The following is a 13,772-nucleotide window of genomic DNA, read 5'->3' as shown; positions in this document are numbered from 1 at the left end:
CCCGTATATGTTCAAATTAACCGGTCAGTAGCTGCCTGCATTTTTATCATGGTGTCAGTAAATTCGTGTTTCCACAAGATGGTCTCGGGTGAGGTAACTAATTACTGACAGAGTAAAATGTGGTGAATTTATCCCTGACTAAAAGTATTTCTATCAATTGTGTTGATGTTCTAAGCTCGACTGGGAATTCTGCCTGAGATTAAAGTTGGTTGACCTAGCAAAAAAAACCCCAAAAAACAATATTTATTGTGTGTGTGTGTGTGTGTGTGTGCGCGTGCATACGACTTGCATTTGCTTTCTGTAATTATAAGCATAATGTAAAGTGTGGGATTGTGGCATGTCCACAGTGGTATTTAAATAGTTTAAAAGAAATTTCTCTTGCACATTTGGATTTGACACCTTATTACAAGTTTAAACTGCAGTCTGTAGATGTCAATTTTAAAATTCAATTTTGTTCAGTCTTTATGATTAATCTTTTTCAGTGTTGCATTGTAGTGTTTTAGAGAATGTTTTATACTTAAAATAGCTTGTTAACTCAAAAGCTTCAATAATTCTTTGCATTACAAAAGGTTGCAGTAAATTTCAAAATGCATTGGACTTGCAAAATTTGCAAGTTTGAAACATCAAGAAGGAATGAGCTCTTAAAGCATTACAGGCTTAAACATAGCCATGGTGGACTGTTTATGCCTTGCCTGTACTGGGATTGTAACTGCTCATTTGAACATATGCTTCTCATAGGAACCGAAAACACACTCCTCACTCATTGGATGACTTCAAGCCTGAGCTGATACAGCGGTGTGTCAGTCGTTTGAATGCAGGAGATGATCCTCTTGAGGAACATAATGAAAATCCATTGTGTGAAGATGTAGCAAATGAAGAGGATGAAGAAATTGGGGAATTGCCTAATTTAATTGAGAAACATTTAGCCCACCTACTACTAAAACTGGAAAGTATATATAATGTACCTCGCAGGTGTATTGATGAATTAGTTGTTACAGTTACAGTTATAGTTCATGTCATTCTCTGATTCAGGTCCTATTCATCAAAAGCACAATTGTGCTGTTGATGAAATTTAGGTTACATTTACTTTTAGTCACTTTATCCTATTGCTAGCAAAGTGGGCATTTAAAGCAGGCCAGTGTGTAACAGTTTAAATTGGGGCAGGGATAGCTCAGTAGGTAAAGTGGTCGCCCCATGATCGGAAGGTCGGCGGTTCGAATCCACTTAACGGCTACCCTGAGGTACCCCTGAGCAAGGTACCGTCCCTACACACTGCTCCCCGGGCGCCTGCTTAGTGGGCTGCCCACTGCTTCACTGAGTGAATGGGTCAAATGCAGAGAAAAACAAGTAATTTCCCCATGGGGATCAATAAAGTATCCATTATTATTATTATTATTAAATTGAAGTTACAAAGATTAAATCTTTATTTCTTTTAAAAACATATTTAAAATCAATATTTGGCACAATGCAAGTCACATAAATGTAATAGTTTTGACTTTTCACCTAATAAACTGTAAGTTTAAGTTTTGTTTTGCTTTTTTTATTCTCCAGAGTTCGGTGGAAATGAAGAGAGAGGTCGCAATCCGTTGCCTGAAGGTGTATCTGAAAGAGAAGGAAGAGGATCTCTTCAGAGAACAGCTGGTAGGTGAATCTCGCATTCTTTTGTGTTTTATTTTTAAATGGCACATAAAATGCTGACATGTTTCCATTTAAACTACCTACTTGCCAGGATGGTGAACAACAGTTCCCAGAAGAAGTGGTAAAGATTGTAGTCACCAGATGTGCAGCAGTGTCTCTCAAAGCTGTCGCTAAAATTGTGATTGAAGGAACAGCAGTCCTGGAAGACCTTGATGTGCCCAGAGTGTGTGCCTTAATGATGGGGCTTATATACACTCTCAATCTGAGCTACCCAAAACAAGTAAAGAACACTCTAGAGGTATTTCTGGAACTTGATGGGCTTAAACCAGTCCACGGGTAATGTCTGTTAAGTGCAAACTTCTGTCATGAAACGAATGTGAATTGGACTGTAGTATTCCGATGTGCCTCTTACGTTTTTGTATGCAGTCCCAGATGAGTGTAGTTTTGAGAAAAGTTTGTAATACATATAATCTTAGCTTTGGATTGTTCTGTTGTTGAACATTAAAATCTTTTGTCATTTCCTTGATTCTGCGACAAGTTGAACAAGTTGATACCAATTTATGTTAATGTTAATGTACATGAAGTACTTTTTTTTTTTTTTTAGTCATTTATAATTAAAGGGCTGCTGTAATGTTTCATTTATGTTGTATTGACACAGAAGTGTATTACTTTGAAAATGTTTTGTAATAAAATAATCAATTGGAATAAGTGAAATGGCTTTGTGTGATTTTTAGAAAAGCTACTATAGAAACCTAAACTAATTGGCATGGATAATTGTGAGTAGGATATATGTAAAAAAGTTCGTTGGTGTAACTCAACTAATGTAATTTCTCAACTTAATTTTACCAGAAATTTTAAATTAATATTAGGTTGAATAAACTTAATTATGCTTGTGGAGGTCAAGGTAAATCATGTTGGTTTGTTAAACAAGTTGAGTTAGCCAAACCTAAAAATTACTTGCTGAATTTACTTAATAATATGCAAAATTTGTAACTTAAAAAGCTGAGTGGAAATTGTTACCTTACTTTTTTAAGTTGAGGCAACAAAATATTTTTTAGAGTGTAAGCCATAAATAGCAGCAATAACAAAATGCCAGAAATTCAGTTAAAAGAACATTTAGTTGAACATTCAGTCTTTTTAAAGTTAAAGGCAATATTTTTCTTGTTGAATACTTTTTCCCCTGCTGATGGGAGTTTTACAAAACTATACAGATTATACCTGGAGCTTAAATATTCATTTACTCACTGGGTGTTTTGTGTTGCTTCTAGTCAAGAAGCAGACTAGACTAGACGTGTTGTATTTTATCACACATACTTAAATTCTGCACATCACGATAAAAATCTACGATTATCAGTTCAGCATTGACGCTTGAACGCGCTTCCTGCGGAGACGTCACGGTCAGCTGCCCGTCTCTCCACCGTAGTGACGTTAACAGGAGCACGTGGGTTTGTTATTGCAGGAAGTGAAGATGGCGGCTCAGTCGTTGCTAACAGAGTCTGTGCTCGGGTGGTCTATTTTCACCGTTATACTGTTGGTAAGGAAGCACGACATTACGTAGTCGCTTTATAAAGTAGTGGAGCGGTAAACGGTTAGCCCGAGTTGTGCTAGTAGGCAAATTCGTTGCTTTAACATCGGTGTTAATCGGCGCAACATGGCTACAGCGCATTAACGCCAGCACTGTCTTTGGATTGGTTTTAGCTAACATTAGCCGTGACACACTTACAGGCTGTCGCCCTATAAGAGGCTTTCAGTGAACTGTTTAGAATATTTTGGTGTTGCGTACTGTTAGTAACATTGGAATTGTTAAACACCACTTTGTGGAGAATAGGAATCTGGTATTGTTACTTAATTTCATAAAAATGTAACATCCACGGTTAGATCTTTCCTGTATAAAACCACCCAGCTGTACTGTAAAGTGTCTCCTTGTTTTTAAACGCACTGTTTTTATTACAAATAAATAAGTGCTGAAAGTGGAAAAACTACATTAACCAACCTTAACCAAAGACAACTATGTAGTTTTCTCCCCCCCCCCAGCAAGACATAAATTGAGACTTCTGTAGTGGGCTACTTAAATGAATGTCTTAAAATTGTTCAGCTTGATAATCTGCAGCCCATTTTAGCCCTCATTATCCCAAATGTCATTCATACCCACATCACATGGCTAAATTACAAGTCCTCCAGAAGAATGGCTGGATGCCAATAAATTGCTCTGTTTTTCTGCCCAGTACTAAGCAACCCTTTTATTTCAGACCTCTCAATGGGTCTTATTTGGATGCAGAGCCTTTCGCCATTACCTGGCAGAGCAAGCAGCCGGAGGCGTAAAGCTGTGGGCCTTTAATTGATCCTGTCTGCGAATGGCAGCCCTTAAGCTGAAGGGGCAAGTGTTTGCAGTGTCCTCACCTCTTAAAGCACATGTGCCTGGAATATGACCTTGTCATTTTGGAGCCCATTTATTGCTTTTTTTGTCTAATGAGCTTCTCTCCCATTACAATGTCAATTTCTCTCCTGTTCGTTTTTTCCCCTTTAAACGTTGAACAGCATGATAATACATGTGTATGTTATTACTTAATTTAAACAATCTTTTAAAAAGTGTACCACTCGTATCACCTTTCTAGTAAGTCTGTTTATTTTGCTTCTTACGAAATGAAGACTTTGTGTTATTGCCTGTCACTCTGAGAAGGGAGTATGATATAATCGGATCAGCTCCTCCAGAGCACCTGCAGTCAGGCTTTTAAAGTTACATAATGCCCTACTTGTTGTTTTAATACTTAGATTTCAGTTGTTTTGTTTTTGTGTTATAAGTGGTGTGTTTTACATTTCAAGGATATATAACACTACAAAGGTAGACTTTGTTGCAAGGTTATTGTATTATGCAGCATAATTTTACTGATTTCCAACCTCTAGTGTGTTGCTTGTTTGCTTCAGTTTGATTTTTATAAATCCTGTTGACATTTTGCAAATTAAATGCAAATGCCACCTTGTTCAAGCATTTAGTTGATTGAATTTACTTCTGTTTTCTTTTGCCTTTACATGTAATAGAGCTCTGTAAGCCAAAAGTGTTTTTGCTGCCCTATTATTTATTTTAAGTGTTCCTCGTGACGACATTATTAAACCTTTGATTTATTTGAATTACTGGGTTTTTTTTGTTTTGTTTTTTTGTTTTTAAGGTAATTCTCGTGTTCTGTTGGATCTACATTCGGAAATTTCAAAGTCGGCGGGAGAGTGAAGTTATTTCAACTATCACTGCAATATGTGCTCTGGCTATTGCTTTGATCACGTCTGCACTTCTACCAGTGGACATATTCCTTGTTTCTTTCATGAAGTATCCCAATGGTACTTATAAGGTTAGTATTTTGTTCTTCAACCTAAAATCTAAATGCATTTCTCAGTTGGATTTTTTTTGTCTTATTGTTGCATTTGAATAAAGTCGCCAGACAATTTATTAGGTATATGTTGCTAGTGCAGGATTAGAACTTGTTTTGCCTTCAGAGCTACCATGAGTCCTTTGGGCACAGATTCAGAAAGTTGTTAGAAACATTCCTCAAAGATTTTAGTTTCATATTAACACGATAGCATCGCACAGTTGCGGGTTTGTTGTCTGCACATCAGTGAGTTGGGAAATCGAGACTCAGGCCAGGCAACATTTTCCCTTCTGCTCACTGGATATTTGCTCTTTTTCTCGTCATTCTGTATAAACTGTGTGAGATTGTTGTAGATCAGCACCAGTTCAAAATCACTTAAATCCCCTTTCTTGCCCATTCTGATGCTCAGTTTAAACTTTAGCCGTTTGTCTTCCCCATGACTGCATGGCTAAAGTGGCTTTCATGCAATTGGCTAATGGGGTATTTTTGTTAATGAACAGTTGATTAGCAGTTGGATAAAGTGGTCAGTAGGTGTACATCTACATCAAGATGTGTAATATGTTCAGTGTGTTTAATAGTATTTTTGTTTGAACATTAGGTAATTTGTTGCTTTGTGTGATTGTAAGCTGCTAAATCATTCATCACTGCAATATTTTTTCTTTTGTCTCAAGCTTAAGTTTTATGGTATTTATTTAAGCTGTCATTCTAAATACATTTTTTGAGAACTATTATTGCAAACTTTTTTCATTTATTGTTATACGTGAGTCATGAATCAGCCTTGTTACAAATGTTAAAATTAATATTCATAATTGGCTTTCTCATGGCAGGAATGGGCAGCAAACAATGAGACAAGAGGGCAAATTGAAGATACTGTGTTGTATGGATATTACAGTAAGTATATTTTTTCTCAGACAATGAAAATTGTTGACATTTATGTCATTATGTGAAAATAAAATATAGTAAACACTTAAATTATAAAAGGATTATTAACTGCACAGCGGTTAAGTTTGCATTGTTTTCAATGTTTGCTTTTGAGTTATTTACTTTTCTTACATGATTATAAGTGTGTTACGTCATTATTTTGATCTTATCTCTGCTTTGATTTGAATGAGGTGCCAGTTCAATTTTGATAACACCTGGGGCCTGTCTCATCTATGCAGCAGTCCTAGAGGGTTAGCAGTCTAACTCTGGAAATCACATAGGCTCTTTGTTTCCCACACTGGTGACTCATTTTCACACAGGGCATCTCTCTGTAGTAACTTCGACTGCAGAGCTTACCTGCTCTGAAGCTGCTTTAGTCAGGCTGTGACTTGAGGATATATTTAAAGCCCAAACAATAGCTAACTGTTTCTAAAGCATCATCTGGCCTTTTTAAAGACCAGCTTTTCATCACAAATTCGGTTGAATTCAAATTTGAGTTTTTGTCACAGGGTTATGTTGAAGAACGAAAACAGTTTTACATGATTATTCTGTAAATCAGATCTATCAAACATTTATTGTGTTTCTGGGCAATATGCCAGTTTTGGTCATTAAAGAAAGTCGTATCTGTTAAATAGCACTCCACTTAGGTTTGTCCTTTGTAGCAATAAACAAATTGAATTTACTGTTACAAATAAAGTGCCTTTCCAATCATTTGGTTCCACAACCCTGGGATTTTTAACAACGTAAGAGTTGAAAATTAGGTAATTTATTTCGTAAATTTACATACTTGTGTAATGTCATAGTATTTACTTTAATAGCATATGTTTGTAATACTTTAATGTGCCTTATTTTGTGTGTTGTAGAGAATGTGTTTTTTTTGTTTCACTGGGACCAAGTTCATAATGTATCAAATATGCTGCTTGCTGAGTTGGTCATACAGGTTTCTGCCTTTTGGTTACCAACTCTTCATGTAAAATGGCAGGAATTGACAAGTTGTTAAACAGGTTTACAAAACCGGTCAGTCTGTGATGAAGTCACATGACCATATGGACCATTTCAATGATAAGGATGTGATGCATACATATACTTTTACTACAGTCTTCAAAAGCAATTGATTTTCCAATTGCTGCTTGACAGTATTTCAGCTAAACAACACCTGATGTGTGATATTTTTTTTTGTTGCATAATGTGTTGTATATTTTCAGAGGCATTTTAGCACCAGGACTTGATGTTTTAATAGCAGCAGGATGTAGTTTTAGGTTTCTAGCTAGCTGGGAGCCTTCTAGCTAGAAGGCCTTCCTTGATAAAGACATTATCTGGTGATATATGTTCCTCCAAAACTTGATCATTTAGCATTAATGATGCCTTCACAGTTCTGCAAGTGACCCATTCCATGTGTCCTTTGCTGTCTTTTGAAATGTGCCTGAATAACTAGCTGGATTAGTGTCTCTCATCTCTGGCAGAGAAGACTAAGTGTCCATGATTTAAAAAAAAAAAAAAGCTTAAAGCTTTAGTCATCCAACAGTTGGACTGTGTTCTACTTTGCTGCAGTTCATCTTAAATGAGATAAAGTTCAGAGGGTCAGAAGCTCTCTCTTAGATGCATAATGACTTTACAGTACTCCACATTTGTAGTGTGACAGTGGGGGATAAAGTCACAGTGCACATCTGTGTGAATGTAGCCAAGCATCCTTCTCACTTGATGGCTTGGTCACTGGACACTTGTCCATGGAAGAGTACTGTCCTCTCGGACAGAGACCAAATCTAATCTACACTGATAATTCTTAGAATGAAGGCTGACTAAGTTTGATACAGAAGTTGATGTCTGATTTTAAGTTTGAGGTACATGAAAGTGATGAGAACCTCCAGGAATTGACTCAAACGTGGCAGGAGTGCTCTAAGTGGTGCACAATGAAAAAACTTTGAAGGGGATAGCAACCGAATTTAAATTATTTTTAGTTTATTGCTTTTTATGAGCGGAGATGTAATTTTTTTTGATTTCTTAGCTATGGCTTTTTTCATGGCAGAGATTTAAATTGCAGTTATGAATGCAGCGAAACTCTACTTTCTGGTATTAATTTCAAAAGTGGATTTTTAATGCAGTTCCACCTGAGGGCCTCACAGATATTTAATATTACTTTTGAAGAGAAGTCTTTGCAGACACTTCTCTGGATACTCTAAATCTTTTCAATATTATGTACCAATACATTTTAGACTTTGGGGTTACTATATTCATAGTGGAATTGACATTAAGGATGGCACAAATGAGAGCCTGTTTGTTTTAAAAAAAATAAAATAATTATAATAATAATTATTATATTTTGGGGGATTTTTTCTTGCATTCTGTGTATTAATCCAAAACCTACAAAATCTGCAGATAGCTTGATGGCTGATTATTCAACAGTACTTCTTTCCACTTCTTTGTTCACCAAGATTTATTTGATTTGCTTGTTGTAGTTGTCACACTTAGCTTGTATTTATTGACACTTTGTTTTTGGCTTTGTTTGACACTGGGTTGCATCATTAGGAGGTTTTTTTGAGCATCTTGGACTAATCCTGTTTGATTCCTTTGCTATGAGAAAGGGCAGGTCTAGTCTCCAAGGATGACTCTGCAATTCCAGATGCTACGACCCGTCTAGGGCCAGGCAATAACATGAGTGAGGCACCCCCCCCCCGCTTTACTAGTCCCTATGGACCCCAAAGCGCTTTACACATTCAGTCATTCACCCATTCACACACACATTCACACACTGGTGATGGCAGTCAAGCACCAGGTGTGGCCACAGCCACCCTGGGGCGCACTGACAGAGGTGAGGCTGCCGGACACTGGCGCCACTGGGCCCTCTGACCACTACCAGTAGGCAACGGGTGAAGTGTCTTGCCCAAGGACACAGCGACCGAGACTGTCCAAGCCGGGGCTCGAACCGGCAACCTTCCGATTACAAGACGAAAGCGGGAGCATCAACGCTTTAGGGTGAGCCAAGGCCAAAATAACAAAAACAAATCTACACAAATCTCGCACTCCTGACCTTACCAAAACAAAGTCAAAAATAAAGACAGTCTGACCTCCTTAACTAATTCAAAACAGGAGAAAACTGGTGATCAACAGCAGCTCACCCCTAACCACTCCACTTCCACAACTTCCAAAACAGCAATGCAGCCAGCGGCTGCCACAGGTATACTGCTGGGTCATGAGGAGAGATGCGAGAACCTCTCCCGCCACGGCACTCCGGCCTCCTTTTAATGGGTGGGTCCTCCAGCTGGAACCAGTCACGTCGGGCTGTATATCCACGCACCAATCGGAGCAGGGCCCTGGCACAGCTGAATTAACATAAACAGATACATTAACTGCACAAAACAAACACATGAAATGCAAGTTCGTAACACAGTATTTGTATGTGGTTGTAAATCATGGACAACATCCAGACTTTTTGACTGATAAATTACAAGCTTAAAACTGTTGGTGCCTCAGAAATGTCTTCATGGTCGTTATATTAAAGGATAACACAAGTTGTCCTTGTTGATAGCAAATTCAGTCATGCCAAAGTCTCTAGATCGTGTGTTTTCTAACAGATGCTAGCTTAAAGTGGCTGTCAGCAACACTGTTGTATACCGTCTGTTAAAAAATGCCAAATGCAAGGACGACAAGCTGTCTCCATGCCCAGGCAGTCCCCTCAAAGAAACCACTTCCTCTGGCATAATGACACCCTCCCTCCAAAATCCAAAAAAGGCACAGACCACAGCACTGCCCCTCAGCATTCAGGCCATAATATATTGTGCTCTAAACATAAACTTATGATTTCATACATAAGGATGACTTTTTTCTTTTGCTATCTATAGTTTGGATTAGACATCCCCCTAAATGAAACCTTGCTTTATAGAGATTTAGAAATATGAATAATTCATTAGGCTTAGTCTTCAATGCAGGGCTGTGTCTTGTCAGTAATTTAATTCATTTAATGGCCAAACTGCCTGGAAACCATGTTCATGGTACAGTAGTTACACTCAAGATGTGTTTCCCAAATTAAAGCAAAAGCACATATAGTTGGCTTAATAATTGGTTTAGTACATCTGGTTGGAGCCTTTGAGAGGAAATCTTAAGTCACAATTTCTGTAATTGCTTTGAGTGGCAGCTAAAATTGCTGGGTTTTATGTAGCACTTCATATTGTGATGCTCATTCCACACAGTTTTATAGGTTACTACATGTTTTATATTGTGTGTTAAGTAGGCATTATATGCTTTTATGTCATTCAAAGAGCAAAAGAGAGGCTTTTTTATGTGCATAATGTTATTCAGCTGAAAAGCCATAGACGTTAAAGTCAGAAGAGGGGTAGGGAAGAAGCTTGAAGGAATTTGCTGTTTGCTTCAAGCATGTGAACATGTGGTCAGAGCTGTGTAAGTATATGCTGTGCTTGTAACCTTTGGCTGCTGATATGGAAGGATGTATACTTGTAAAACTGCCTGGAATACAAAAGTCCCAGCCTTGGAGTTTAGATTGATAATGGGTTCTGTTCGTTTGGAGCAACGTTTTGTTCAATCGTAGCACATTTTGAATATTGGAATTGAATTATGAGCTCAGCGGTGCAGAATATTAACCTGTCACACTGACATGTTCCTCAGTTGATTGTACTTGTTGTTCTGCTGCTTTCTGCTGTACCAAACATAAGATGACTGTTGGTCATATGATGTGAGATTTTTACAGATTAGCTCTCCAGTCAGCTCTACCTTTCTACCTCCTTTTTTTTTTTTTTTAACTCAGAAGGGATTCATGATGCATCATTATGTGATAAAATGTCTACTGTGACTAGGTGCTTGTGAAGATGACGGCATGAGAGGACTGTGCTGCGTCTTAGCAAAGTCATACTTTGCTGAAGGCTGCAGCATGAGACTGAAAGTGAAAATACGCTGAATCTAATTTTAGCTACATAGTGCATTTTGTTATCGGTGTTTATGTAGAACTAGACAGATTTGGTTTTTATTTATTTATTTATAACGGCCATCACTTTATTATTTGCCAGTAGGTGGAGACCTAGCTCCATGTTTATTGTGTGGACAGCTTCCTTTCAAGTGTAACTTTTAAAGATGAATTTTCCTTAAGGCAACATTTGATAGCACTGTCCATTTGTCTCTTCACAAATAGTATAATTACAGGGTTGACAGAGATTTCTATTTGTACTGGTGATGCATGTTTTTCTCTGAAGTAGACTGTTTTATATTCATTGGTGGTCACAGTTAATAAGTATGTGCATGTCCAGTGATTTGAAGAACTCCCCGTGTTTTATTTATTTGATCTTTAAAATAATTTGATGGCTTTACATAGCTGTCATTTGGTTCATTTCTGCTGTTTTATTATTATTATTTTTAAAGTGCATTTTCTATGGACATGCTTCTCTGCAGCCACATTTTACTTTATAATCAGCCTTAAGAGTTTTACAAACATAGGGTAGTCATAGAATTGCAATTATAGGGTTGGAAAATTCTGTTGTAGCCTTTCTTTCTTTCTTTCTTTCTTTCTTTCTTTCTTTCTTTCTTTCTTTCTTTCTTTCTTTCTTTCTTTCTTTCTTTCTTTCTTTCTTTCTTTCTTTCTTTCTTTCTTTCTTTCTTTCTTTCTTTCTTTCTTTCTTTCTTTCTTTCTTTCTTTCTTTCTGATAAACCTTTTCACATGAATGTTTTCTCTTTTTTTTGTTTTTTTAGGAATCAACATAATTGTACAGAATCAGTGGGAGCATTTGCCATTGTGGCATTTACAGGTTACTTCAAACCATTTTTAAAATTTATCTGTGTGTTCATGTTAAGCTTTTGCTCAAGCAAATGTTTCATTTTATATTCGATCTCAGAGTAAATGCGCGAGTATAGAGTATTGCACAGGGGGCACTTTGAGCAAAAACCTGAACAGCAGTGATGAAAAGGTAACAGCTATATCAGAATACATCTGTAATGCCAGAATCAAGATTGAACCATTACTTATTAAACTCTGCAGTTGCTCACAAAGTCTACACGGTGTACTATTACATTCAGTGTACCTTTTAAGTCGACAAAGGGGAAGAACGTCTGCAACAGAAACAACCACTTCCTTTTAGAGCCCAAATACCTTTTTGTGATCTTTGATGAACCCTAAGTTTGAAAGCTTAGCCTTTCAATCTCCTTCCTCTGTCCATTTATACATTTCCTTGGACTGCTCAGTACTTCAAAGCAGTGGTGCATAAGACCCTTAAGCAACAGGGCAAAATACCCCTGGGCCCTTTAAATAAATCATTGGCTTTCTCCCTGCCTTTTTTTTTTAATGCCATTTGTGGAAGAGAAACTAGCGAGGAAGGAGTCCTCTTGCAAATACACTAACAATAAGTTTCTTTTTTTTCTCTGTGATTTTTTTTTTTTTTTTTTTTTTGGTCCACCCACATGTGCAGAGTGAATTTTATTGTAAAGTGGTAGCCTAATGCTTTTTTTAAGAGCATTTCTGAAAACACTGACAAATTGTAGTTTTATTTTGGCAGTTTTATGTGATACAGAGGGGCCTTTGACAATTGAAACATAGTCACACAAGGACAAGAAACAACCCAGGTAGCAGCTTTTCTGCTCCCTTTTTCCCAGTTCAAAATACTGACACAGATTTTAAGTGAACACTTAGCCTCACCTTGTATCGTATACAATAGAAGAGGTAAAAGGGGTCATCAGCTAATTCGAGCGCTAGTGGTATGAACCCCCGGCTTCTTCAATCCACACGCCAAAGTGTCCTTACGCAAGGTACTGATGGTGCTGATCTGAAGTACCTTGAGGACAGAGCTGATGAAAATTTAGTGTGAATGCAGCCAGTCCCTTTTTTCGTATGCATTCAGTTTCACATTACCCTCTTTCCTCAAAGTGTGTGTGTGTAATGAGGTCTGCTGCCAGCTGGAAAAAGCTGGGGTTTCTGTGAAAATATGAGAGGCCTATGCAAATCCTACATATTCAACATAAAGAACTGAAACCTGTAGAATAACTTGGAGGTTTCCAGAGTGTCTGTCTTAAGTTGCTGCTTGTTGCTTTAGTGGACTTTAAATATTGCTAAATGGTACTTATATAGCACTTGAAATGATCAGTTGTTAAACTTTAGGGTTCAGTATCTTGCCCAAGGACACTTCGACAGGCAGACTAGAGGAGCCATGGGTGGTACCTGTGACTCTCCAACAACCGTCTGTATCTCTTGAGCCAGTCACCAAATATTGAAATCTGGTTGCCAGAGGCTAAGTCCGCATGTATAACAGCAGTAGACTGCTGCATGTGAAAGTCCCAGACACATGCCAGTCACAGCAAACTTGTTACTGATATACCTTTAAGAAATATGAGTCAGTGCAATTCTCCTGATATTCATGTAGCTCGTGTGCAAATTCTGTTTTGTTTTAAATAAATATCTGAAATCCTCTGTGTCTTCAGTGTTGATAGTTTCAGTGTTGACATGCAAGTAAGGAAGGTTTTCTATGAGATATCACCCATGGTATTGAATTTTCACATGATCAGTAATACATGTTGTATTTTTACAACATGTATTACTGTATTACATCAAGGAACAAGAGGTGCTAATGCTCAGTGGATAGCCACTGTCATGTGAGGACGTGGTTATCATTAAGCCTCACAGAGCAAATTTATAAGTACTGTTGTTTTTGATCACTGAGTAAACGGGAGTGTATACTGGAACCACTGACTGGTGAAGTGAATAACGACAATCATCTTGTTACACTGAAATGCTCTGCCTCAAAACCTTGCGTGTTGGCACTCCTGTAGCTCTTACTTTGACATGTACCACCCACCAAAACATTGTTTTGGGACAAACCCATACCCGATGATAGTCATCTCTCTTAGCAAGGCAGTGAA

General features: G+C 37.6%; 1 protein-coding gene across 1 annotated transcript in view; it reads left to right on the top strand.

The window, feature by feature from the left end:
- The first annotated feature begins 3,075 nt into the window (after positions 1-3,075).
- Positions 3,076-13,772, top strand: part of lmbrd1 (LMBR1 domain containing 1) — a 48,548-nt gene continuing 37,851 nt past the window's right edge. Inside the window, exons 1-3 of the mRNA XM_085477950.1 lie at positions 3,076-3,172; positions 4,806-4,982; positions 5,828-5,891. Coding sequence (XP_085334076.1) covers positions 3,107-3,172; positions 4,806-4,982; positions 5,828-5,891 — 307 coding nt within the window. The 5' untranslated portion in view covers positions 3,076-3,106. The remainder of the gene's footprint in view (positions 3,173-4,805; positions 4,983-5,827; positions 5,892-13,772) is intronic.

This window comes from Copadichromis virginalis, linkage group LG13, assembly GCF_057382275.1.
Source record: "Copadichromis virginalis isolate Kocher_CV1m ecotype Utaka linkage group LG13, C_Virginalis_male_GT1.1, whole genome shotgun sequence".
Lineage (NCBI taxonomy): Eukaryota > Metazoa > Chordata > Actinopteri > Cichliformes > Cichlidae > Copadichromis > Copadichromis virginalis.
This window is presented reverse-complemented; position numbering and strand designations above follow the sequence as displayed.